Raw genomic sequence first — 26,592 nt, 5'->3', positions numbered from 1 at the left:
AACTTCTGATTCTGAAGCTGGGATATTCATTAAACCCTCTACTTCATTTTCATTATATTTTTCAACTTCTCTTAATTCCTTAATTTTTTCATCTATTTCATTTCTTAATTGTTCCAATTTCTCAATCTCAATTTCATCGTATTCATCATCTTTAATCCGTTCTTCATAATATTCAGGGAAAACATCAGGTTCTTTAGGTTTTTCTTCTTTAGATGTGGGATATAAGAAATTTATAACATCATCTTTATTCATTTTTCCATCATAATCAAACTCATTTAAAAACTCCGCGAATTTTTGACAATTTCTTAAATAATATTTATCAACCTCATAACCCGCCTCATCTAATATATCCTTTATTTCCTCATTTGTGAATCCCAATTTTTTAACGTCGTTAGTCTTGACGCTCATTTCATACGAATTAAAAAATAAATTATTCAAAAATGTAAGACATGAATTTTTAAAGTTTATTTTTTATTTTTTTATTTCATTATGTATTTCATTATGGTAGTGAATCTTTCATTCATAAAAATAATTATTTCTAATTTATTTTTCTCATTTATGAGGTCTTTGATTATGACTCCATTGATTCCATTCAGGATTTAAACAATGTTTAATTAATCGCGGAATATCTGACATCATCTATATATAGCTTCTTTTATAAGTGATGAAATATAAATTATTTTAAAATTAATGTTAATTTTTTTAATGTGTTTATTTCGTTATGTATGGGCTGAGTGTAAATGTCTTACAATTTTGAAAATTTTTTAAATCTTGATTTATTCAAAAACGTAAGAATAAAAACCGTAAGAATCATACATTTTTTACTTCATATGTTAAAAAAAATGATACAAAATCGTTCAATATTGTATGAATTCTTACGTTTACAAAAAAAGTCACACAACCCTTCAACATATACTACTAACGTATAAAATTGTCAATTTTATGAGAATAAATTTAAAATCTCATGAAATATAAAGGAGAGTAATATTTTTCAATTTTCTTTTTTTCTTTCTCTCAAATATTTTCTATTGGGAATTTTCTTGTTATCAAAAAATAATTTTAATATTTGTTTATTTCATTACATACAATAAAATTTTAAAAACTCTATTTCTTCACAAGAAAATTTTTCCCTTCATATGAAGAAACATTTTGTTCTCCATTTGATGCTGAGTCTAAATCTCGATTTTTGAAGTTTCTTCTTTCCAAATTTCTTTTTTCCAAATTAGAAGTTTAATTCAAATTTTCAATAGTTTATATATTTTCTCAAACCGTCTTAGATTTTCTCACTTTTTAGGGATTTTCTCTCAAAATATACAAAAATAGTAATACCAATACATGTGTCTAATATACTTTAAAACCATCGTGATAAAATTCAAAAACGAAGAGTTCTTCTCTCCAAATTTTTTTCAAAATCAAAAAAAGAGTAGGTGACAAAAGTGCATACTCTTAAATTAACCTTAAATATTGATTTTTCGATATTTTCGGTATTAACCTTATTGTAAATTTTTCCGGTGATAAATTTATCACACTGAGGTTATTTTTCCGGTGAGATTTTTAACCTTGATTTAATGAAATTAATATATATAAATTTTATTATTTTTAATTTCGAATGAGTATAATAAAATAAAGGTGACCAAACTATTTTTTGAAAGTCCGCCATAACTTTAATGGTACTATTTCAGCGTGTACAATGAATACAAAAATTCTAAGAGTGCCACATAAAATAGTACTTTAGACTTGAGTTAATGCTACCAAGCAAATGTTAAAAAGATGACTTTAGTGTTTTGATAATCAAAGATTAAAATCATTATTGTCTAAATCAATAATCATAACGACAGAAGTTAATGTTTTTTCATAAGTGCTTTAAATCCACTTTTAAAAGTATACCTCAAAAATCAAAATATCAAAAAAATTGGCCGATAGGTTTGGCTTTAATTTTTGTCTGCTTTTATGATTTGATATGGATGTTATAATTTTAAAAGTTGAGCCAAATTCACCAATAGATTTTTGAGATTTGCAAATACTCAATAATTTTCAGCGTGTTATCTTTTTAAAAGAACTATTTGGTTTCAGTATCATATAAATTGATATTTACTTTCTATTTGAACCTTCATTTAGCTAATGATTTAATAATACAGATTTCATCTAGTCCTTATAAGAGAATTTTGAATTTGTTATAATAAAAAAACAAACAGATATAGCTTACACTTCTATAATAAAGATACCTTTTATAGAAATCAGTATGAAATGTGTTTTGGCTTATTGGAAGCATATCAGACATAATCGCCATAATCAAAAAATCTATATACCCAATAAGTAATAAATTTGTCGATATAGATTTTCCATAAAATTAGTTTTTAGTCTGATCTTAAACTAAATTTAATTTTTTATAAAAAAATCACATTTAAAAGTACCTTTTTAGTAGCTCGAAATCCTGTTGGTGGATTTCGGGCGTACTTCAAAATTAGCTTTTCTTCTACATATGCAAGCTATATTTTAAATATGGAGCAAATCGGATCGGCGAAAGGAGTTTAGTTACCTTTAATAAAATATTTTTTATGTGTTTTTGTTTTTGATGTGATTTGAATTTTGTTAACTCTTTTCAAAATCACTTCATTTTTATGATTTCGGTGGACTTAGAGGAGCTTATTGCTTTTGGTATTAAACAGGAAGTCAAGGGCGGTGTCCCATACAGAAGAAGAACGGGATCTCCAAAGCAATATGTCACTTATTCATGTTCGTATCCCCTATGCAAGGCAAAATTTAGGGTTGAAGAACAAAATGGAGTGTTTACTATAAGCAAAGTTAATGAAGAACATTGCCATCATATAGGAGTTGAAATGGGTTCACATTACGCGAGTAAATTTTATCAAAAATGGATCGAACTTTATATTAAAAACGGTGGAAAGCAATTTCTTGCTCAAAAAGCATTTTTTGATAACTTCGGAATTGATACGAATAACAAAGAAACGATGAAACTTTTCGCGCAGTCTACTGATGCTTTAAAGCACAAATTTTATCGCCTTGATGAGATTATTGCACAAAGATTATCAAACGATCCTTACACTTCTTTGGAAGCATTTTTGAATAATTTACAGGAAGAGTGCCCAGATGATCTCGTTCAATTTGATTACAATGGAGATTTTTCCGAGTTTACAATCATATATGCACCTTTTGCTGCAAAAGAATTGGTGCATAGCATTGATAACCCTCGCCACGTCGATTCCACTCATTCTTTAATTAAAGGAAAGATCCAATTGTTTGCAGTAACAATGAAAACAAGTCAAAACACAATTTTCCCCTTTTGCTATTTTTTAGTGAACCCTCAGACATCTGAAAAAATTCAAGAATGTTTGGTGAAATTCTGTGAGTTTGCGCACCTGGATCCACAGCATTGGAGCGCTGACTGTGCGCTAAACATTGCTCGCGCAATTGAGGACGGATTTCCTCTTGCGCAGCTCAGTTGGTGCGCTGTGCATGTTTTACGCGCATGTGCAAAAGTTGGAAGCTATTTTGACAATCCACAGAATTTTGAGAACTTCTATTTAGCAATGGACTTTTTGACATTACGTGCAGATGCAACGAATGCAGAAAAGCTGGCTGAAGAGTCTGATGAAACATATGAGTTCTTGACAACAATGTTAGAAGAAGAAGAACCGCGCGCTTTGAAGTATTTCGATAAACAATGGAGAAGAACCAAAGAACATTGGATGATGTTATATCGTGGAGAAGGTGATTCCACGAATAACATTGCGGAATCACACTTTCATCAATTAAAGCAAACATTTTTCTTGGGTAAGAAAAATGAGCGCATTGATGACATCGTCATAACTCTAGTTAGTATGGTTATGTTGGGTATTGTGGCACTGCGTTCCACCTTACCCAATACTTGTGAATTTGACACTTTACGAAACCGTTAACGTATATTTTACAACACAAACGACAACACTAACTTAACCTTAAATATTTACAAAACCACCACCCACTTCACTTCACTAACGAACTCACTAATGTAAAAATAAACGTTCTCACTATCGTTCTCACTAACAACTTCACTAATGTTCTCATAAATTTTCCTCAATATCTTCATCATCAGTGTTAACCCTATTGTAGTCATACTTGAAGCCATAAACTTTCTCTAACTTCTTAACGTACAATTTACATAACTTACCTTCGTCATCGTATGGTTTAATGATATAACTATTTCTATCTTTATAAACAGTCAATGAAAAGTCAACTGGTCTCGGATGTATTTGAAAGAACATGTTATGCTCAGGAAGGAAGAATAAATGTTTAAATGTATGTTTGTTATACTGTGGAATTCGAATGAGTTGCTTTTGTTCTGTCATTTACATCCAAATAAAAATTTTCAGTAAACTTAAAAATAAAATAAAAAATTAATGATATCACCACCCTCACACGTATGAAAACATCCATTTAAATTTAGGTGAAGTGGTGAAATCTCACCTCTTTTTTCACCTCTTTTTTCACCCACTTGAATTCATTGCTTTATAACTCTCTTCCTTTCTCCAACTCTTCTAACTTCTTCTTAAGTTCAGCAATGTTGTCCTCATGAAGTTTAATCTTTCTCAAAATTCCTTCTCTATCTAATGGTTGCTTTATCTTTCTAAACTGAACTCTACCATCCTTCATAGTATGAACGTAAAAACCTTCTGGAATAATTCCTGATTTAATGTATTCTACCAAAAACTTTTGTTTCATTACTTCAGTGACTTTAGTCGTCATTTCAATCAAATAAAAATGTTCAAATAAAATAAAAATAACGTTATTTTTCAGTAAGGAAACGCAGGAGTTTTACGATTTATTTGAGGCGTAGGTTCTGGTTTAAATGTTGGAGTCGGTTTAGGAGTTGACTTTTGAACAGGAGTTTGTACTTCCATAGGTTCAGGAGTCATTGAAGGTTTTGCTTGTGAAGGCGTTGGTTTTGACGAAGGTGTTGGAGTTTGTTTAACTTCAGCTACTTCAGTATTATTTATAACATTTGCTTTATTTCTTTTCAACATCATAACTGCTCCTGCTGTAGCTAGCAAACCTAGTGGGAGACCATATCTTATATAAGGACTTGACCAAATGCTATTTTTGACAGGAGCTGGTGGAACACCTAACCTTGGTAAACTGCTCTTTGCCATTGTGCAGCTCGTAAGAAATATTCAATAGGTGCTCCATAATCGTTTGGTAAAGTTTGTTTCACAGATTGGTGAAGGTTCACGAGAGCTTGATGAAGAACTCATTTATAAGCTTTAAAAATAAACGTTCATCCTTTATTCCTCACTGTCGTCAGTTGCTAAGTTATAGTCGTCAAGTCTTATTATTGGTATGCCTGACTGTCTTACTTGTATTGCAAAGCAACAATCCCTCATAAATCCAATTAAGTGGCTTTGGTACGTTTTCAGTTGCTAGTTCAATAGGTCCTTTAACAGACAATTTGTATGTTATTGGAGCAGTAGATGTTTTGACCTTGCTGGAAGCAAAAGTCCACTTCTGTTGGAAAACCACATAAGAAATGTGTGTTGTCATAGCTATCCCATTTATGTTCCACACTACCATCATCCACCAATGACCTCATAACATCTTCATTAAATCCAATCATATCATTGTTTGTATTGCAAGCGTTCGCAACCATTTCATAAAATACAGGTCCATATGATTTTTCAGGTTCTGCAGGCATATTTCCATAAGCTCCCATGGAAAGCTGAAGATATTTAAACTTAGGGTTCTCAAAATTAACATAATAGTTGTCTTTCTTTCTAAATAGTGCCCAAATACTTTTAACATTAATAGGCGTATAAGCTGCTGTAAATGTTGCACTTGAACTATCTGTATTCTTTGAGAATGAACCGTCCATAGGAATCCAATCCATAACTTTAACAGGAAAACATAAAGCCTCGTTTGTATAATGTTCTACAAGTTCTGTATAAATGTTAGGGTCTAAAGAGAATGACTTTGGATGAATGAAACATTCATTAAAATCCATCTTTGTTCGAAATAGTTGCTGGGTTACAGTTGTAATAGTAACTGTTCCACTAGCTTCTACTGCCTTCGTTATCATAGTGAATGGTTCATTCCATGGAACAAATTTATTTGTCGGTGGATTTGAATCTGAAGCAAATGCAACTTTAAGAGTTGGATTGAAAGCAATGATATCATTTACAGATATAGATGTGCATTGTAAGGCGTCGCTACTGAACTTTACTTTAAGCTGAATGTTTCCTGCAAAAGCTGGAATAAATCGAATAGCTTCTAATGGAAAATTTCTAACAGGAATTCTTAAACGAAGCTTAAAATCAAATGATTTTCCTGCTGTAATTGGACCACTAACAATTTGTCCTGTTCTGCATGTTCCCGAATGACTCCATACATCTTCATGTCGAGTCTTTGAAAAACATCTACTTTCTTTATTTGTTCGGTAGTTTGTGAGTTTGAAGTTATATATGCTTCTTCTCTTGCGTTGTCTTGAGAATATACGATACGACCATTTGCAAGGATTTGATATCCAGCAACTGCATAGAAAGCGTCATCGAAACCAATCCAAAATCCTGGTGGGTTTGTTTTATTGGAACCTGAACCAATTTCTTTATCTGCAATAAATTGACCTTCCATTTTATACGTAATGAATGTATTGTAAAGGTCCAACATATTTTCACCAGGAGGTGAGAGATTGAATGTTACCCATGTGTTATCTTTAGCAGTTCCAGGTTGTGATGGAATCTTTGCGTCAGAATATTTTCTATTAGTGTCACCAATTTGAACTGCATTGTCTATGATATCGAAATATGAGCGAATCTGATGAATATGCTCTGCTGGAGTAAATTCGTTTAGCTGTTCGTTCTGCATGTATTTACTTCAGATAAAAATATCTATTTACTTCATTATTCTCACTCTTCTTCTTGGCATTCGTGGTGGAAGTTGTTTCTTGACATTTTCAATGAACTGTACATTCTCTTTTGTCTCAACTTCTTTCACTGGTGGGTCAGGGTTCTTTGACTCGGTTTGCTTTTCAATGAAATTCACGAACTTTGCAATAAGCTCTTGGTTCGTTATTGAAAGTACATCTGGCTTCTTTTCTTCTTGTTCTATTGACTTTTCAGTTTGAACAGAAGGTTTTATATGGGCTTCACCCCTTGCCATGCACCTTAATGTTGTCGCTCTCTGCATTCGCTAATGGAACCTTTCTTTTTCTTACGTATATTTTACCATCTTTACTCTGACTTACATAATAGAAAGGATGTTGTATTCCTCTTGCGTCATTTAATATAATAGACTCTCGCTCTGATTTTGACAAGCTCATTTTACATCGGTTAAAGTTTTAATTTAGTTTTTTATCTGCAGTCAAATGACTCAGACAAGCCCTACGGACAAGACCCAAGGTGTCATAGATGTTGAAGCATTGAAGAAAGAAATTCGTGAGCAAATTTTATCCGAACTGAAGGAACAAAAACAAGAACAAAAGCCAGAGAGACCAAAGAGAAAACTTAGTGAAAAACAACTTGCTGCATTAGCTGCTGGAAGACAAAGAACCCACGTTTGCTGGCGAAGAAAGCTAGAGAAGAAGCTGAAGCAAAAGCTAAAGAAGCTGAAGCAAAGAAAGAGTAAATGGTTTATTTTTATCCGAAACTAAATGTATAGACAAATACCTTTATCTGTTGCGTTCAGTAGTGAAAACCCTGACGTCAAAATAAAGGGGAACAGAGTAACGTTTAAGTTTCCAACAGACTGGATTGTGAACATAAATGAAGAGAAGTACATTGGCATAACATCTATGTATATAACACGTGCTTTCAGAAAGGTTGACTTTATACTTCAAGTCGAGATAGAAAATGACGAACAGTCTTTAAGCGCCCAAAACATTCACATATACAAATACTTTAAAGACGATACAACATTGTTGCAATGTATGATTTCATTTAATGAGATGTTCGAGAAAAAGTTCACATTGAAGTACAAACTTTACAGCCTTTACGTGAGTTTCTTGCACAACTGAAAGAAGAAGGTAGTCAGCCACAACTTATAGACTTTCATTATGAATTTAATGAAAATGAAGATGGAACTCATGACTGTCAATTCATTGTATTCTCACCATTCAATGAAGTCGCTAAAAAGAAAGAAAATCCATTACGTATAAGATTTCAAATCTCCGAACCAAGTGATGATTTTAAGAATGTTTTCAATTATGATGCAATGCTTCCGAGGAAAAATGAATTTTCAAAGATTGTAACACCTGGCATTTGGGATAGAAAGCAAGCAATATTTACTCTAATATAGCCAAAGGCGTTGAAAATGAGTTCATTGGTCATACAAGAACTTCACCACTTCCTAACCCTAAATACTATAAATTAACTGGCTTCAATCGTGAGTTTTGGATAGACATGTTCTCCACTCATGACCATAAATGTCCAGTGTTCTTGCCTCCAGATGGGAAGGACTGTCTCTACATTGAAGCACAACTCTTAAACTCTACCATCGCAGTATTGTAAAATCTACGCTAGCTTATTTTTATCACAAATGACCTCATTGCTGACAAAAATAAATGACCTCAGAACTTCAACTTACGAATAAAGCTTGTTTTAGTCGTTATTGAAAAGTTGAACTTTTCAGCAAAGCAAGGTTGACATGACTTACATAAGTCGAATGCAATCTCTTGACCATCATAAAGTGCTTTGTAAAGTTTCATTAAACTGAACTCAGAGTCTTTGTCATATGTTCCAACAGGTATGTGAATGTTCTTATCTTCATTGTAATAGCATTGTATAGCTTCAGGAAACATTTCATTAGCGGTTAAAGCAATAACATCTTGCTTCACGCCTTTCATTCTGCAGTGAAATGCAACTTCATTTAAATCATTCGTGAGTAAGTCTATGTAGGTCTTCTTTCCACAGAAAATACTTTTATAAGCTAAACTTTGTTTTCCAGGTGTTATTTCTGCAAAGTCGCTATGAAATTGACCAAGGTTCTTTCCTATAAGTTCGCGACCATATCTCTTCTTAAACTCTGCTGCAAGCTTTGGGATGTCTTCATTATATAAGTGCATACTGTCGGTATCCTGGTAAAAGATTTGAAGTCCCATGTCCTCTGCAGTACAGAATACTTCATTCATAATACGTTTTGACATAGACAGAATATTAACACCAAGTGGACAGAAGTTAAAGTGTCTGCAAATGCTTTTCGTTAGCTTGAAAATAGTTTTATCTGAACCATCCAAACCTTCGAACTTCACTATATGGTTGTAATTTCTTATAGCATATCTTATAGCATCTTTGTCATCTACTATGGTTATTTTTGACTCAATAGGAGATAGAATAGTTTTGCCATAAATGCTGTTCAGAATGAGTTTTATAATTTCTTGTAAGGGGTTTTCTTCTTTCTTATACTTTAACCTTAACTCAAACAACTTCTTTACTTCATCTCTTATTCTCATATCTCTGTTTCCATCGTAATAGTATCCTTGCAACACTTCACATTTGACACCTTGATATTTTATGAGGTCTTGTAATGTTATATGGTCAACATACATGAGACAGCAAGTGTTTGAACTTCTTGGAACGTTAAGTTCTGGATTTAGTTCAGGGTCGCAAACTATTAAATGAAAGTGTCTGGGTATACCAATCTCTGTTATCTTAATGAGAACAAAGAAGCCAGACATAAACTTTTCACCAATGGGTTCCTTTTGGTCATCATCGAATAAATGTCTCATGAGATACTCTGTGCTTAACATTTCTTCCTTCAATACTTTTGGAATACCTTCTAAAGTATAAAGTCTTGCTATAGCTGAAGGATATAATGAAACAGTGTCGAAGTCAGCAATGAGTTTCTTTTTGCTCTTTTGTTTCATGTTATCTGACAACATACATCTTCCACCTTGAATGCATCTCGAAATAAATTCTCTTGGTTTATTTGAGAGGTCATAAAGATTTCCATTCGGGAAGTATACTCTGTTCTCAAACAATTTGTTAGCAATAGAACAAATACTAACGTAGTCATAAACGTTTAAATCAAACTCTTTCAATAAGTCATTGCGGAACTTTACAAAACCTTCTCTTAAAATTCTTACATCTTGTTTGCAGTAAAACGTGCTATATTTTTCTAAGTCGAAGTGGTTTTCATCTATTCTGCAACCTTTGATGGAATCTATGTTCTTCATAAATGTATCTGCATCATGGATAAACTTACATGCTTCAGAAATGACACCAGTTCTGTTGTCATTTGCTAACAAAACACTGCTGTAGTAGTTATATGGAAATACTTCTTTCGGTCCTGTTTGTAAGTTAAACATAGCAGGAAATAGTTTAAGCTTCTTATTTATAACACTGTAAGAGTCTTTTATAATAATTGCCCGTCCTTTATATAAACCAGTTATTTGCATTGTTCGTGAACCTTTAATGATGGGAGTTCCTTTCACTTCTGTCATGTGTCTTAAGATGAAGTTTATGTCATAACTGAGGTTGTGAAAATATATTAAACTCTTGTCAGGAAGTCTTTCCAAAAATTCTGTTGCACAGTTTTGACCCCAAATGCTTTCACTAACTGAACCATCTTCACTGTCATAACAGATGTTAAAAGCTTTATGAAAGCCATCCGTACTACACTCAAAGTCAGCAAAGAAAACGTGCTCAGGAATGAATTTACATTTAGCTTTATTTACTTCTTTTGACTCTGCTTTCTTCTTCAGTTGTACACAATACTTTGGAGCATATGTCAAATCTTTAAATGGTGCAAGGTTCTGTTTATATAAGTCAGTAGTATATGTGAAAAGTTCTCCATAAGAAATAGGTTCGAAATATTTGCACTCCCACAATGTTTTCATAACATCCCATAACGGTGTTGTTCTATCATAACGAACTACATATTTATCTTCTCTCTTTGTATAAATCTTCATCTGTTTCTCAATGTTCATTCCACCACAAGCTTGAGAATTTCTTTATAGTTTCGAATGAAGTATGTTGTCATTGGAAGTCTTTCATTTAGCATGTAGTGGTCTTCAACAAGAAGTAAGTCAATAGTTCTAACAGTTTCGCATTCTTTTGGTATATATCTCTTTATTTCATTATGTCTTGAGTCATTGAAATAACCAATGGTAACATTAAATGCTATACCTGTTGCGTCAGAAATTTCTTGTACTTTACTTTGAGGAAAGTCTCTAACACGAATGACTTCTCTCATGTGGTCAATAGTTTCTTCATTTACTCCAGCCTGAATGCAAGCATAAACGAAACAATTGTCCTCTGTCATAAGTATTGCAGTTCTTTTGTTCAGTTCATTGAAGATTTGGTAGCGTTCAAGATTTATAGGTAATGTGCAAAGATACTTCCATAACTGACCGCTTCTCTTCTTATAAAACTTCTTTTCACCATTATCTTTCCAAAAGCTTTCTATAAGTGCTGGGTTTCCTGTTTGCTTAAGAGCTTCCAAAATGGCTTTCTGGTCATTTGTCAGTGTGCTTTCATCTCTATATGGTCTCTTTTTTGGTTTGCCTTTCTTTACATCTGACATCGTTAAGCCTTCATATTCTGTTAAATCATACATCTTTATTTCAGTAAGATTCTTTATGTTTGTCAAGAAGAAGTCATAGTGCATTTCAACAATACCTGCAGCATTTGCTTCTATCTCTGATATAAAGTTCTCCTTCAAGAGCTGATGTAGTAATGTTCCAATATTATTGAGGTTTAACGTAGAACATTCATACTTTCCACCAAGTTTATAACATACCATCCATCTCTGTTGGGAGTTTATTTTAATTTTCTCTAAGAGTCTCATGAAAACCTTACCGAAATGTTTGTGTAATAGTCTCTGTTTGGTTCATCTAAAGCTTCGATGTTAAAGTCAATGAGTCTATTGCCTGACTTCACATTTCTCTTCCTATTCTCTTCATCTTTCTTTAACCATCTCTCACCTTCTTTTGGTTTGTCGTCAATGGAACGAATGACATCGTTAGCTTTGCGAACTTGTTCTATAGCACTTTTAAACATCTCTCTTCTCTGTTGTTTCAGTGTGTCGTCTCTCTTCTTGTTTCACCAACGTTTGCATTTGTTATGTCAAACATTTCTTGACGAACATCATGAAAGAGCTTTACGAGTATTTCGTTCGCATTTGTTATGTCAAACATTTCTCTTCTTACTTCATGAGGTACTGAACGTCTATGATATAAGTCAATAGCAATGTCATTTAAAGGAAATGCTCTTGCATGGACTTCGTCCTCGCCGCGTTGCGGCTTTATGAACTCATGAATTCTATCATAACTTATTGCACCATTGTAGTCTTTAATGAAGTCAGCGAGTGCTTTTTTGTTTTGCGTAATGTTTTGCAACATCTATATTAGCTTCTGTAAGAAGTTGTTTTATTTCCGAGTGTTCTAACTTAGACAACTTCCGATACATCTTTAGTAGGAAATAAAAAAATATTTTTTCGAAAAAAATAAACTTAGAAAAATTATTTTTTATATATTTGCCATTCCGAACTTCGAAAAGATGTTTTATACCAGCATAGAATTTTTCTCTAGAGCTTGGTCTTATATCGTTTTCATGACAATATTTTCTATATTCTTCATATAAAGCCTTTTTTTCATACATTTTATAAGGACAATCTAACCAGAATAGCGCATATCCATTTTCGTTATCTAGGTCTCTATATGTTTGTGGAATTTCGCTTTCTTCTGTTTGTAGAATTTCGCCTTCCTATTTGTTCTATGTATATATATTGTGGAATTTCGCTTTCTCTATTTAGTTCTATGTCTATATATTGTGGCTTAAAAGGATGTGGGCAAGAAGGGTCTGGCGCTATGTAAAAAGTTAATTTTCTGTCATCTTTTCTATCGGATAAAAAATATTTTTTGAAAAATTAGATTACATTTTTTTTAAGTTATTTTTCAAAATAATTTAATATTTTTATTTTAATGAAACACATGCAAGATTGCAAGTTCTTTTCATACAATGCTCTCGCTACTGCCATCAAGAATGAGTTCAATGGTTCTGCAAACGTAATGTTATCTTTAACAAGAAGTTTGTGAAAGAATCTAAGTTCGGTCAGTATGTCAGACCATTAGCTATTGTCATTGACCGCAAACGTTATACTTCACAAGAGTTAGCAGTAGTTTTGAAACAAAAGGGTTTCTTCGTGAATGTCAAAGATACTCATTATACTGTTATAAAGAACTCCAACATTGACTTCTTCAGTATTGCTATGAATCTTTCCGAACAGAAAGAATATAAGAAGGGTGAAACATCTGTGAAATATTATCCTTCATCTCTGAAGACAATAACGAACAAAGATGTTATACAAAAGTTCTTACCAAAGGTTGAAGAAGCTTCTATTGACATTGACGAAGGAAGTGAAATGGTTGAAGAAATTGACCCTGAAGCTATTTAACCAAAAATATATTTTTGGTGAAGAGGTGAGATTTCACCTGTTTTTTCACCTCATTCTCTCTTCGTTAATGTTGTCGTGACTTCTTCGTTAATGTTGTCGTGACTTCATTCTTCCTCTTTGAAGTTATCGAAATATTCTGTTATTTTTTCCTTCAGTAATGGTAAGTCTTCTTTGAAGGTAAGTATTGTGCAACCTTTGATGTCATAGTGTGTTTGAGGAAGAGTATTTTTGACAATTTCTTTTATTTGCTCATTCGGTGTCATTGAAATCGGTAAGTTTTCACGATAGAACCAGTTTCTGTCAGATTTATATATTTTAGCAAGGTCGTAAAAGCTTTTGTTGTTTCTTCTGACTAAATGCAACATAACCATATCTCTGTCTTCTTCATTCTCCAACTCTTCAGTATAAATCATATACTTATAGTTCTTTTCCTTTCCTTTTGGTACTGAACGCGGTATTCTTTTCTGTATGCTTTTGTCTTTGGATTCAATGACTTCATCTTTTGCTTGAAGTTTCTTTTCCATCTCTCCACGTTCTTGTCTGTGAAGTTCGTCAAGAAGTTTGTAAATATTCCAAGCATAACGTGGTGAAGCCCACATTGCAACTGCATTTACTAAAAGTCTATGAACATAATATCCTCTCAAACCGTTTGGCAATTTTTCACGGTTTTCATAGAGTTTTGGCGACTGGGATTTTTTACCTACTCGCTGTTCTTCACTGTTTTCAGAAAAAAGTACGTCTCGCTGTGCTTCACTTAATAGTTCTATGGTGCTTTGGTTCCTAAACCAGTCTTTAGGAAGCTTAGTATCTGGAGCAAAACAAGCCGTCAAAATACTTTGCATTTGGTACATGTCGTCTTTGACAGAACGAATGAGTCTCAATTGTTTGTTATACTGTATGTATTCGTATTCTTCATTTATGACTTCATGAACGATAGCAGTTGTTGTGTTCTCTAATGTTGACATATCTGTCTTTACATACAGGATAAAAAAATAAATAAAATAAAAACTAACTTTATTTTTTTTGAGATAAACACTATTTCTTCACAACATTAAATTTTATCCTGTATGAAATGACTTTAAAAAGATTATTGACTGACTTCGAATACTATCTCATTGACGCACTGACAGACCCTCAAAACTGTGTTGAAAGTTCTTTAAGCTTTAAGATTGAAGGTACGACGCATTTTGTCTTCACTTACGTATTGAAAGAATATGACCGTTATCATAACGAAGTGAATCAAACACTAATAAAATTTGTAGATAAAAAATTGGTTAACAATGAATATTTTAAACGTGAAGACCCAAACACTGCTGGAGATGATGAAGAATACAGACAAGTTATTGAAAAAAATAACGCAAGATTAGATGCAATAGAAAAGAAGTTTAATGAATGTCTTACAAACACGTATGAATATCTTATGCAGTGGGAAGCCAGATGGAAATAAATTTACGTCAAATATGCAATTTATAAAATCTTATGTCGACAGGCTACGTAGCACAGTGGTCTAAGGTGGTGTTATGGAGGGGTCAGGGTCTGTGGTTCGAACCGCGACAGCGCCGTATTTTCTTATTTTCTTTATTTGTCTTGTTTGTCGTGAATAAAAAGTGTCATAAAAGTGCTCTATCTTCCACGGGAATAAATAAAAAATTTACTTTATTTCTTCTTTATTTCTTTGTTCCCGTGGAAGAAGGGTTTTTGCCGTTTTTTCTCAGCCGAAATCAACGATTTTTTCATTTTTGGAATCCTTAGCAAATGAGGAATCTTTTCTCTCGTGGAAGCTTTGACCAAAAATATAATTTAGGTGAAGAGGTGAGATTTCACCTCTTTTTTCACCTAATTTTTCACCCTCATGACTAACGTCAAACCCAAATGCTTTGTCATAACTTCTTCGTAAATGCTTTGTCATAACTTCTTCGTAAATGCTTTGTCATAACTTCTTCGTAAATGCCTTGTCAAGATTTCATCGTAAATGCTTTGTCATGACTTCTTCGTAAATGAGTGTAAATGACCAAAAATATAATTTAGGTGAAGAGGTGAGATTTCACCTCTTTTTTCACCTAATTTTTCACCTCTTTTTTTCACAAGCGTTTTACATGAATTGTACGATGTATATTTGAAATCCTAAACAGTTTTGTAGCTTCTATTTCTTCGCTGAGGATATCAAAAGTTTTAACAATGCCGAAAGTCTCTTTATATTTCTTCTTGACGTCAGATAGAAGGAAATCTTCTACTGTTGGATAGTTTTTGTTCAGAAATGCTAACATGTCCATTTTATCTTCTGCTGGCTTTTCTGCTTCTTTCTTTAAGTCTGCATAGTCGTTTCGCATTCTTTCTATCTCTTTGACGGAGTAGTTATATTTCCTTATTGCTGCTTTACATTTTGAACATTGTGGGTTCATTTTTGCATTATACATTGAAATTTGACCTGCTAGAACAACTAAAGCGTCAATTGCTCTCTTCATCTCAAACATAGCGGGTCTTAGTTGTTCGTTCCATACTTTGCCTCTTCTATCTTTATCTCTTATTTCCCAAACACATTCAGCAACTAACGAAACAAAGTTGTCGTAGGTCTTAAATTCTTCAGATTTATATATGTCAGAAACATTTTATATACCATATCGCAATCTTTGTCCATAACTTTATGGTTGCAATGAAAACCAAGGAATTCATAATTTACTTTACGTATGAACTTCTTTATTTCTACTGAGTCAGTTGCTTTGACTTCAATTTCGTCGAATTCAGGAATAGTTAGTTTTTGATGCTGAATTTCAGGTAGTTTAGGTAAATGGTCGATAGGTCCTCCATTTCATAAAGATACTGTTCATTTGTTTCATCTTTCGCACTACAGTCTAAATTACTTGTTAAAAGTTCTTAATTTTTTTATTTCTTTTCGAAAGTAAATGAAGAAGGAATGAAGCTTTCCATCTCTACTAACATAGATGTTGGATTCATGACTAACGAGTTTGGTGAAGTTGTTGTGGACAGAGTCCCGCCGTTCGCGGCTTGAATTGTTGTTGTGCCGATTGTTGAAATCATATCTTTTATACAAAATAAAAAATAAATAAAAATAAAACTAACTTTATTTTTTCTATCTTAAGGAAATTCACGAAAATTCAAGAGGTGAAAAAACAGGTGAGAAAACAGGTGAAATCTCACCTCTTCACCTATAATATATTTTTGTCTGATTTACATCCAACGAAAAAGTTTAGAAGAATTTTCTTATTCTTTCTGGCATGTTTTTATCTTTCCAGTACTCCCGCTCTAATGGTCCCAGATGAGTTGGTTTAGATTCTCTCAAGTTCTTAGATGGTATAACATCTTCAACGCCTCCTTCATATCTTACTTTATAAGTGTCATCGTTTATGTTGTAGTCAAGTATTTCAATAACCACTCCTCGCTTTGCTTCGTCAATGGTTTCAGCAAGTTTGCCATTACTACTTTCGACTAATTTATGACGAGGTAAAATGCTATGGAGTCGTCAGCAGCTTTTATAAGATATCCATTACCTTGCGTAGAGTCTACGATATAATAATTTCGACTTAACCTTAAACGTTTCTTTGTCAACGGTTTGTCGTCAAGAACTACACGAACTTTTGTTCCAGGAATGAGAGTAAATTGTGTTGAATTTCTGATATTTTGTGTTTGACTTCGTTTCTTTTGTATATACTTTTCTTCTTGTTGTTGTGTCATTGAATTTGGTGTATGTCCTGTTGTAGAATGTGTTGAGGAATTGTAAACTTCGATGAAATGTTTCATTGTTTCTTCGGTAAAGTCTCGCTCTTGATTTAAATCTCTGAGAGTCCTTATGAAGCGGTTAATGATACCGAGTATGTTATGGTTATGGTCTTCAGTAGTGTAGTGAGTTATGTTATGCTTAATGAGAAATTCTGTGATTTCGTTGCTGAGGTATGCACCGTCTTGGTCTGATGTTAAAATACTTGGGCTATGTTCTGCTACAAACTTTTGTAAAACTCTTAACACTTCATGAGTTCCTTTATTTCTCATTATATACGCAAAAGCTTTGCGAGTGTTAACATTAATGAAGATGAGGAATGGTTTATGTCCTCCTTTTCTGCTTTGAATGAGAGTGTCAAATTGGTATGCGTCAGGAGTGTTGGAGTAAATTGGTAAAAAGTAGTCGTAAGGATTTATTTTTGTTTGATGTACAACATTTTTGTCAAAGAACCTTTTCACTTCAGCTCTGTTAGTAAATCCCGAACTCTTTGCAGCTTCATTGAATTTCTTAAAAGACCTCCATGGATGTTGTTCGAATACTTCTTTCAAGCTCATTTATGTAAAGTTAAAGATTTTAACCAACTCGTATCCAAGCGTGCATTGTTATATAAGGAGGCATATAATCTTTTCCATTACCTGCTGGGTCTGTAATACCAGCTACAACATGTGTATGATTTCCTGCAGTTCCACAGAAAATACCTGTGCTAACATCTTTGGGGTCATCTGAGATATCATATCTATTCATTCCCTGTCTATTCGAACCCGCTGCAAGATTTATATAACCTCTTTTTGTTATTGAATGTGAATGGTTTCCTTCCACAGATGTTCTTCCACTGAACCTATGCATATGTGAAGGAAGGTTTTCAATACCTATTTTCTTTGAACCTCCCATCTTCATTGACTGCGTATTAGTGTAGAATGGAAAACTGTCAACTATTTCATACCATCTACCACCAAATAAAGTGTTTGGATTTATTGGATTCATAGACGTATAAACAGCTCCTATAGGATATATTAAATCATATATGCTCATAACTCTATAAACATATTCTAAAGAACTTATGTCATTAAATACCATTTGGAATGTATCTCCCGGATGAAATGTTGCATTTGTTCCACTTTTATAATGTAATGTTAGTTCAATAGAATTATCCAAGAAAAATTCAAAAGTATCTGGTTGAAGACCTCTAACAAATTCAAATGGAGTTGCTGGTTCACCATTTATAATTTCTGTTGTAAATGTCATTGTATCTGGTTTCGAAAATTTCTTTGTTAGTTCTGTATCCACATAAGTTTTGTCGGCTTTACTGTCTAACATTGCTGGTAGTTCATATGCTTCAAAGTTTCTGGCATGACTTCAATTTCCTGCAACTCTTATCTAAATTGTTAAGAGTATCTTTTACGCTTGTACTCGGATTCTCTAAAGGTGCACTTGAACCCAAATCATAGTTCAATATTATGTCGTCTGCTCTAACAGTAGTGAAGGATTTATGTGTATGATTTTTGTCGGCTTTACTGTCTAAAGAAGTTTGAAGTTCATTTATATCGGAGATATTGTGTTTATGAGATTTCAAAACTTTGTTCGTTGCGTCAAGTTCTGTTTTGTCAGCTTTACTTTTAATAGCATCTTCAAAAGTTATTTTTGACTTAACTCTCAAAGTAAATCTTGGTTCAACTAATACACCGTTAACAAAGAAGTATGAAGCATAAATTTCAGCGTTATAACCAAATGATTGTGGTGCTATACCTGTGTCATACTGTACAGTACAGTGTATGTCATAACCTTTAGCACGAATGAATTTATATCTTCTTTCATTAACATTTTTCGTATTCACTTTTTCACCCTGTGTTAAATATCCATGATAGTCCGTTATAATCTGTTCATCAGAACTTATATAATGAACATGGTTTTTGTCTGCTTTATTGTCTAAAGAAGTTTGAAGTTCATTTATATCGGAGATATTGTGTTTATGAGATTTCAAAACTTTGTTCGTTGCGTCAAGTTCATTTTTGTCCGCTTTACTATTTAATGTAGCTTGAAGTTCATTTATATCGGAGATATTGTGTTTATGTTCTTTATCTGCTTTTTCGGCTAATTTCTCTTCTATCTCATTTATTTCAAGTTCATGCCTACCACCACCTCCCGAAGAAGTATTTTTCTTCAGCTCTTGAAGAACGTCCACTTCGCCATCTTTGGTGTCAATAATGAGACTTTGAGTTAAAACCTTTCCTGTCTTAATGGATGTTTGTAAAACTTCTTCTTCACCGTGTTCGGGGTCATGGTCGTCGTCATATCTTGTGAAATCAGAGATGTTGTCATACATTAAGCATATCTGTCTCAAAAGTTCTGCTATTTGAATTGGAACGAAAGATATACAGAACTTTCATCATCTCCTAAAGTCAAGTCTGCTTTCTTAAGTATTTCTTGAATGTATGCAATGAGAACAGAGTACCTTGGAAAATATTCGAACAATATTTCATTAGCTGTTGGTTTTGGTGGTTCTTCTGGAGTTTCTGTTGTTTCAGTTCCTTCTGGAGTTTCTGTTGGAGTTTCTGCATCTCTTGACTTCAATGCTCTTGCTCTCAAAGACCTAAATGTTAGAGCACCGGGTTTTACAAAGGACTTTATAAATGCTTTAATAGTTCCTGGTAAGTTATTGTTAGCATTAAGTAAGTTCCTTATGCTTCCATCATGTACGTCCATAGCACTATGTAAAAAATCTATACTTTTCTTGTAGTCAGCAATAGACTGACTGTGATTTTTTAAAGATTTGTCAATACCTTTAAGCCAATCTTCATGCATGTCTGATACTGAGCCAAGAATATCATTTGCTTCCTTTAGTGTATTTTGTGCTTTTCGTAAAGTATCCAATCCCGTACGTGCATTGTTTGCTATACGTCTTACAGTATCTATTTGACTCCTTGTTTCTTGCATCCAACCAGATAAAGTTTTAATAGTATCCGAACCATTTGAAATGAAGTTCAAAGCATTTTTAACATCATCTAAAGCTTCTTCACCAAGTACTGCCCATATCTTTCCGATTTGGTATTGAAGAACTCCATATGAAGCAGCTGTTAAACCAGTATTTATAAGGTCCCATATCCATGATTTAGCAGTTTTTCCATCCTTTCCATCCTTTCCATCCAAACCGTTTTCGCCTTGAGGTCCTTGTATTCCTTGAGGTCCTTGTATTCCTTGAGGTCCTTGTATTCCTTGTGGTCCGGTGTCACCCTTCTCTCCTTTCAGTTCATCTTTATGTTCGTTATAATATTCTAATGTCATAAGGTGTACATCATTACTGCTACCAGCAACTCCTAATATTTGTTTCTCATTCATGACTAAATTCTTTAGGCATTTAATGTTGTCGTCAAATCGAAAGCTCTTTAACAATTCAATGAGAACATTCAGTACTTTCACTAATGAGGCATCTACTGTAGAATTTATATATTGCACCGTTCCATCATTTATGATAGGAACTTTACTTATTGTAATGAATGGGTCATAAGTGTTAAAAGTATCGAAATCAATGACTTTTTTAGTTTTTCCATCGTCAATGACTAAATCATTGCCTTCAATGGTTAAAGTTGAGTTTTCGTTTACTAGTTCATGTGCTCTTCTTGCTTCATTTGTTTCATACGCATATGCAGCAATAGTCATATTTTAATGAGAATAAAATGTTGTTCTATTTGCAAAGTACTGACCCAAACGAATACGGAACAGTAAAGCTACAAACAAACTTAGGTCTTCAGAATGAAGCGCTTGCTTTCAGAGTTGTTGACTTCAATACTATCGCAACTTTTGTCATAACAGATGAAACAGATTTCATGGAGTTTGAAATAGATGGAAAGAAGCATGAAATAAGATTTCACAATAATGTAGAATATAAGATGGAAACATTAGCTGGAGTGTTAAATGCGCTCATAAATACTACAATAAACAAGGAGAACGAAGAAAACTTAATGAATGTTAAACTTATTGCAGGAGTTTTGAAGTTCAGTTATGCGAAGGAGTTTAAGATAACACGAATGAGTCATAGAGTTCAATTGCTTCTGGGAGCATACCATATGACATTTCCTTTGAAAAGTTTGACAAAACGATTGAGATGAAATCTGTTCCATACGTATGTTATGGCAATTGTTTATACATTGAGTCAAAAATAGCTAATGTCACAGGTATTTCAGGAGTTAATAGTAAAGGTTCAGTAGAATATAAGTCTTTCTGTTATGAAGTAAATTCAATGTTCATTCCAAACGTTCCTGTCATAGCAACTCATTTAGGTAAATGGGTTCGCATTAGTCCTCATAATTTGAAAGACATGCAATTCAGACTAGTTGACTTTCAAGGAGAGCCTGTAGAACTGAAGGCACCAGTGCGAATGACTGTTGAAGTAGACTTTTTAGAAAATATTAAATGCAACAGCTTACAAGAGAACTCAGAGCTAAAAATATAAAGTATGAATGTTATGTATTAGGTCATGAACTTTGGTTGTTGCTGTTTGATGAAACAAATGAGTTAGTTATGTCAGTCAAGAGAACAGAAAAAGGCGTCAAAGGCGCCGAGCGCAAAGCGCTATATTGTGTTAGTGAGAACTGCACCAAGTCAATAAGATTAGGTTTGCATTATGAAGATGAGTTCGATACTGTTGAAGAAGTTTTGGATAGATATTACAAATTGCTAACTTGAAATTTTTTTGACTAACGGCGCAAAGCGCCAAGATGGGCTCAAAGAGCCCTCCTGACTGCTTTAATTTACTAAAACATATTTCAAACATAATTTATATTCTGTTGAAAGTTTTGTATACTCGTTCGAATATTTATACTTAAACTCAACTCCTGGAGTACCTGGTATTTCAATGATGCGGATGTTACCTATTTTCATGAATGGTGGCGTTTGACCACAGCATTCGATTTCAGGGTCGAGATAGTCAATGACACATTGTTTCCCTGTTATTCGTGATATAACATTTTCAAGGTCCTCCTTTGTTAGAATTATTTGGTTCTTGCTTATAAGATTTGTCAAAAGCTTCTTATCGTCTTTGAGTAAGATAGTTTGATATAACTGAAGAAGGTAATGGTCTACGTTATCTGAAGGATTTGTTTGAACATTTGTGTAAGGGTTGTCGTTGGCTTCTCTTGAAAGAATTTGGTCCAGTGGTGGATACTCTAACTTAACATCTGATGTAGCGTTAGCGTTTGAAGCTGAGTTTAAATTCACGGCGCCATGCGCCAAGACCGAGGTCCCGACTTAAGTTCTGGTTCTTTTTCTTTCAAACACTCCGAACTATAGTTCTTTATGACAATATTGTTTGTCGTTCGTGAGTCAACATTTGATGTTGGTTCAATTGGAACATTAACGGCACCAGCTAAGATGGATTTGCTTCTCATTTCATATAGAATAAAAACCTTTTATATGTATGAAATGAACAATATACTCGACAAGGGTTTGAATGTAAAGCTAACGAATGAAAATATTGTTGAATTCACTGAGACAGGTGCTGTGTATAAAGATGTAGAACTACTGAACAAAAGAGCTAAGGGAAGAAGCAGGAACATGAACAAAGGGTGGAAGCCTATAAAAATTTATGTCAATGATGGCTCAGGAGGTTCAAACATAAAGTATGCAGAAAGTTATAGAGTTTATGCGCTAAAAGGTGAAAAGCCTTCATTTAAGAACAGCTATTCTAACGCATATCCTCAAAAGTTAACGGATGGGGAAGTGGATGATATGAATGACAGCAAAAATATTAACAGAAATGGCGACAGAGATGCATGGAATTTGTTTACCATCAGTCAATTGAAGGTTAAACTTTAAAACAATGTTGGTCGTTCCCATGGAATATTTTTGACTTTAATGGTATTAGTCATGATATGAATCTCAAGGTATGAACGAGGAGAGATGAGAGACTTATATGCTTCCCAAATTTCTTCAAAAGGTAATGTTATACCTGACTGTTTCCAAATGAGTTCAATATCATAGCGTGAGAAACCTTGAAAGATAACGAAGTCAGTTATGAGACGTTTTATGTTTAAAGCTAAAAACCTCCATGTTTGCATAAGTATTGCTACAGTTAAGTGGTAATGTCTGACTTTAGTAATGATGTTAGCTAATGGTGAGTCAGGCTTTGACACTAAACCTTTTCCGGCGAAGTCGTCGCAAACGAGCAGAGTGTTTGAAGGATACTTTTTGAAGGGGTATTTTGAAAGTTTTGACAGAATGTAGTTTGTAAGTCGTTTCATATCGTAAACTCCTGAGTATTGACGTAAGTGGTGTTTGTCAATAATTCTTTCCATCTCTTCTGAAGTCTTTTGCATTCCTGACTGTATAAATTCAACGATGGCATAATATTTCCTCTTACGTCGAATGTAACGTTGAAGAAATTCAATGAGTTCGCTATCTGGAACTTTAACGACAGAGGCTTGAACTTTTGACATAAATGTTTTCGCTGTTGAGTCCATAGAGTCTGAAGTTGCTGATATAATGATTTGGTCATAATATGAATCTTGACCTAAACGCTCTGTTATGAGTATATGACGAATGAGGTTAAATGTCTTACCTGACCCCATCTTTCCACAATAGAAATAAACACCATTTGAACAGAACTCATAGTCCTTACTGAAAGGAAGAATGAAGAAGAGTTAAGTTTGTCTGTAGTTTCATTCATGTCTTCATCTACGTCATGTATTAAATGCTTCATTTTATCTCCATTAAAAATGCAAGTCAGAAATATTCAGAACATAGCACCGAGTCTAACTGACAAGAGTATAAAGATATACTATGAACACGTTATGATGAAACCAACCAAAATTCAAGAAAGTCAGTATACTTATGAATATCCAAGACACTGGGTAGAGTATGTAGGAGGTGAGAAAGCTATTGAAATAAGACAAGTTAGAAGTATTCCAGCAGGAAGGACAATATTATTGAAGAACTTTAATGTTTTGATATAATGATGAGACAAAGAAGCAAGATAGTTTTCCTATTGCTGTGTATGTGAACCTAGACACAGGAGATGACATGAAAGTTTTTAACACAAAGCTTCAAACGGTAGTGAGAGAACAACTGACTGCGGAAGGACACCCATTACCTTCAGAAGTTACCATAGCGTATAATTTTGAAACAAATGCAATAGATTTTAAAGTCGTCTCTGCAAAGAAGTCAGGTTTTACATTTAATGAAGCAGATGTATATTCGAATGAAAACTTCAAAGCTATTGCATGGTTAGATAATGACGATTGCTTTAAGAAAATATTTAAATTCAGTGACTCAACGATGTCAATAGATGACCTTCGTGGAATGTTACCATCGACGTTTACAGTAGAAGGTTCAGCAGGATTGCTTACAAGATTGTCAATTGGTGGTATTTGGTCTCGTGAGAACATTGTTATAAAATCCAGTATAAGTGAATTTGCTGAAGAATCTATATTATGTCTTTCAAACTATATGTATTCGCCGCCGAAGCATTATAGTATAACAAACTTTGTCAGTAAGTTTAATATAAGACTTGTTGAACCTTCTTCAATGAAAGATGTTGTGCTACCCAAAGACGGAAAGGATGGACTCATTATTGAGATGATTTTAATAGCATATTAAATGAGCTTGTTTTTAAAGGTCATTCATGATGAAATAACTGTTGTAGAAGATGTTAGCAATTGTTCAGACATTTTGAAGCGTATAGATGAGATAAGAAAGAAGTTTATGAATGAGAATGTTTATGTTTCATTGACTTTCTCCAGTAAAGAGAACTTTTATGAGATAATATTTGAAGAGAGATGATTTTAATATGGTGTAAATGGTAGCTTGGGCAGCTTTAGGCGCAATGGGAACAAAAGCATTAGCATTTTTGGAGCAAAAGCACTTGGGGCTTATGACGCAGTAAATAAAATGAGTGGAGGAAGAGTTTCGAAGACATTAGATGCAAATAAAGGAAAGATTGGAGGCTGGGTTGCAAAGAAGTTAAGATTAAATAAAATAGGGCTCATAAATAAAGCATCCAATTTGGTTGCGACTGAGTCAGAAAATGCTTTAGGAAAGGACGATGAGTTTGCAAAACATGCAAAAGACTTTAATGACCAGATGAAAGGTGAAACAATGCATTTAAATAGAGTCGATGGAACTAAAGAAAATGTTTCTTCTCCACCAGTAGTTCTTCCGTATGGTCCCTATGGAATGTATGGAAACCCTTACGAAAGACCATTTGACCCATTGACTGGTGGAAGTAACTGGTATCATTACGGACGAAGAAGAAAGACAGTTAAGCTGGAGACAGACGTGAAGAAAGCAACTAAAAAGAAACCAAGGAAGAGAGTTATAAAGCAATGAATTCAACATGGTTAGAAAAGAGGTTAGAAAACGTGTTAGATCTAACATTCTAACATAAACATTATTTTTGTGCTATGTTTTCATACGTGTGAGGTGGTGATATCATTTATTTTAAGTTTATTTTTATTTTACTGAAAATTTTTATTTTATTTTTAAGTTTATTTTTATATAAATGACGAAAACTATTGAGATAACAAACTACAACGGTCATGAGTTCAAGAATTTGTTCTTCGTTCCTCGTGAAAATACATTCTATCAGATACGAGGGAGAAAGGGTAAAGTTAGTTTGAGCGTTTATGAAGGAATGAAGAATGGAAAGTTTATACAAGCATACGATACAAACGGTAAACGTGTTTCATTAGCTTTGTCAAAACTTACTAACATTTATTTTGACAGTGACTTTGACTCTGACGATTGGAGCGACAGCAGCGATACTGAAGAATATGAACTATTGTGTGAAGCACAGCAATGGGAAGAGTTGCAATACTTTTGTAAGTGAGAACGTTTATTTTTACAGTAGTAAGGTGAAGTGGTTGGCGGCTTTATAAATATTTAAGGTTAAGTTGGTGTTTGTGTTTGTGTTGTAAAATATACGTTACTGGTTTTGTAAAGTGTCAAAACAGCTAAGTGGTGTATGGAGGCGCGCAGTGCCTCAGTACACGACTTACCCATACTAACTTTTGTTATGCCAATGTACTTCTCTTCATTTATGTTCACAATCCAGTCTGTTGGAAACTTAAACGTTACTCTGTTCCCCTTTATTTTGACGTCAGGGTTTTCACTACTGAACGCAACAGATAAAGGTATTTGTCTATACATTTAGTTCCGATAAAAATAACACATTTACTCTTTCTTTGCTTCAGCTTCTTTAGCTTTTTGTTCTTCCTTTGCTTTTGCTTCTTCTCTAGCTTTCTTCGCCAGCAAACGTGGGTTCTTCTGTCTTCCAGCAGCTAATGCAGCAAGTTGTTTTTCACTAAGTTTTCTCTTTGGTCTCTCTGGCTTTTGTTCTTGTTTTTGTTCCTTCAGTTCGGATAAAATTTGCTCACGAATTTCTTTCTTCAATGCTTCAACATCTATGACCCTTGGGTCTTGTCCGTAGGGCTTGTCTGAGTCATTTGACTGCAGATAAAAAACAAAATTAAAACTTTAACCGA

The 26,592-nt window shown here is 33.6% G+C and overlaps 14 protein-coding genes and 4 pseudogenes across 18 annotated transcripts, besides 6 other annotated features; 6 read left to right on the top strand and 12 right to left on the bottom strand.

Moving 5' to 3' along the window:
- Window positions 1-393: part of a mobile genetic element that runs on past the window's edge.
- A 1,028-nt stretch (window positions 394-1,421) lies between these two features.
- Window positions 1,422-1,626: a mobile genetic element.
- Window positions 1,626-2,543: a mobile genetic element.
- Window positions 2,543-3,835: a mobile genetic element.
- Window positions 3,836-26,592: part of a mobile genetic element that runs on past the window's edge.
- On the bottom strand, window positions 4,510-4,746 carry TVAGG3_0783240 (uncharacterized protein; the record flags this gene model as incomplete). The annotated part of the gene is made up of 1 exon (XM_051246434.1): window positions 4,510-4,746. One exon carries the CDS (start codon window positions 4,744-4,746, stop codon window positions 4,510-4,512), a length of 237 nt encoding a protein of 78 aa, XP_051081909.1.
- On the bottom strand, window positions 4,794-5,024 carry TVAGG3_0783230 (kinase C-related family; the record flags this gene model as incomplete). The annotated part of the gene is made up of 1 exon (XM_051246433.1): window positions 4,794-5,024. One exon carries the CDS (start codon window positions 5,022-5,024, stop codon window positions 4,794-4,796), a length of 231 nt encoding a protein of 76 aa, XP_051081908.1.
- Window positions 4,797-26,117: a mobile genetic element.
- TVAGG3_0783220 (uncharacterized protein) lies at window positions 5,566-6,070 on the bottom strand (the record flags this gene model as incomplete). Its single annotated transcript, XM_051246432.1, has 1 exon — window positions 5,566-6,070. A coding segment is annotated over one exon (505 nt), but the record flags the coding sequence as incomplete, so codon positions are not given.
- On the bottom strand, window positions 8,555-9,115 carry TVAGG3_0783210 (organellar and viral DNA polymerase type B; the record flags this gene model as incomplete). Its single annotated transcript, XM_051246431.1, has 1 exon — window positions 8,555-9,115. The coding sequence occupies one exon, from the start codon at window positions 9,113-9,115 to the stop codon at window positions 8,555-8,557; it is 561 nt and encodes a 186-aa protein (XP_051081906.1).
- On the bottom strand, window positions 9,622-10,593 carry TVAGG3_0783200 (annotated as a pseudogene). Its single transcript has one exon. A coding segment is annotated over exon 1 (972 nt).
- On the top strand, window positions 13,195-13,380 carry TVAGG3_0783190 (uncharacterized protein; the record flags this gene model as incomplete). The annotated part of the gene is made up of 1 exon (XM_051246430.1): window positions 13,195-13,380. The coding sequence occupies one exon, from the start codon at window positions 13,195-13,197 to the stop codon at window positions 13,378-13,380; it is 186 nt and encodes a 61-aa protein (XP_051081905.1).
- Window positions 13,555-14,345, bottom strand: TVAGG3_0783180 (KilA, N-terminal/APSES-type HTH, DNA-binding family; the record flags this gene model as incomplete). The annotated part of the gene is made up of 1 exon (XM_051246429.1): window positions 13,555-14,345. A coding segment is annotated over one exon (791 nt), but the record flags the coding sequence as incomplete, so codon positions are not given.
- Window positions 14,453-14,827, top strand: TVAGG3_0783170 (uncharacterized protein; the record flags this gene model as incomplete). Its single annotated transcript, XM_051246428.1, has 1 exon — window positions 14,453-14,827. The coding sequence occupies one exon, from the start codon at window positions 14,453-14,455 to the stop codon at window positions 14,825-14,827; it is 375 nt and encodes a 124-aa protein (XP_051081903.1).
- Window positions 16,638-17,673, bottom strand: TVAGG3_0783160 (annotated as a pseudogene). Its single transcript has one exon. A coding segment is annotated over exon 1 (1,036 nt).
- On the bottom strand, window positions 18,497-19,442 carry TVAGG3_0783150 (keratin-associated protein family; the record flags this gene model as incomplete). Its single annotated transcript, XM_051246427.1, has 1 exon — window positions 18,497-19,442. A coding segment is annotated over one exon (946 nt), but the record flags the coding sequence as incomplete, so codon positions are not given.
- On the bottom strand, window positions 19,590-20,776 carry TVAGG3_0783140 (organellar and viral DNA polymerase type B; the record flags this gene model as incomplete). The annotated part of the gene is made up of 1 exon (XM_051246426.1): window positions 19,590-20,776. A coding segment is annotated over one exon (1,187 nt), but the record flags the coding sequence as incomplete, so codon positions are not given.
- On the top strand, window positions 21,216-21,569 carry TVAGG3_0783130 (uncharacterized protein; the record flags this gene model as incomplete). The annotated part of the gene is made up of 1 exon (XM_051246425.1): window positions 21,216-21,569. A coding segment is annotated over one exon (354 nt), but the record flags the coding sequence as incomplete, so codon positions are not given.
- On the bottom strand, window positions 21,892-22,407 carry TVAGG3_0783120 (annotated as a pseudogene). Its single transcript has one exon. A coding segment is annotated over exon 1 (516 nt).
- On the bottom strand, window positions 22,927-23,682 carry TVAGG3_0783110 (protein of unknown function, DUF4106 family; the record flags this gene model as incomplete). Its single annotated transcript, XM_051246424.1, has 1 exon — window positions 22,927-23,682. One exon carries the CDS (start codon window positions 23,680-23,682, stop codon window positions 22,927-22,929), a length of 756 nt encoding a protein of 251 aa, XP_051081899.1.
- Window positions 24,173-24,709, top strand: TVAGG3_0783100 (uncharacterized protein; the record flags this gene model as incomplete). Its single annotated transcript, XM_051246423.1, has 1 exon — window positions 24,173-24,709. A coding segment is annotated over one exon (537 nt), but the record flags the coding sequence as incomplete, so codon positions are not given.
- On the top strand, window positions 25,028-25,438 carry TVAGG3_0783090 (protein of unknown function, DUF4107 family; the record flags this gene model as incomplete). Its single annotated transcript, XM_051246422.1, has 1 exon — window positions 25,028-25,438. A coding segment is annotated over one exon (411 nt), but the record flags the coding sequence as incomplete, so codon positions are not given.
- Window positions 25,611-25,937, top strand: TVAGG3_0783080 (uncharacterized protein; the record flags this gene model as incomplete). Its single annotated transcript, XM_051246421.1, has 1 exon — window positions 25,611-25,937. One exon carries the CDS (start codon window positions 25,611-25,613, stop codon window positions 25,935-25,937), a length of 327 nt encoding a protein of 108 aa, XP_051081896.1.
- Window positions 26,282-26,553, bottom strand: TVAGG3_0783060 (annotated as a pseudogene). The gene has a single exon. A coding segment is annotated over exon 1 (272 nt).

The sequence above is a fragment of the Trichomonas vaginalis genome, chromosome VI (genome assembly GCF_026262505.1).
Source record: "Trichomonas vaginalis G3 chromosome VI, whole genome shotgun sequence".
In the NCBI taxonomy this organism is placed as follows: Eukaryota; Parabasalia; order Trichomonadida; family Trichomonadidae; genus Trichomonas; species Trichomonas vaginalis.
Note: the sequence above shows the minus strand (reverse complement) of the source record. Positions and strands in the feature narration are given on the sequence as shown.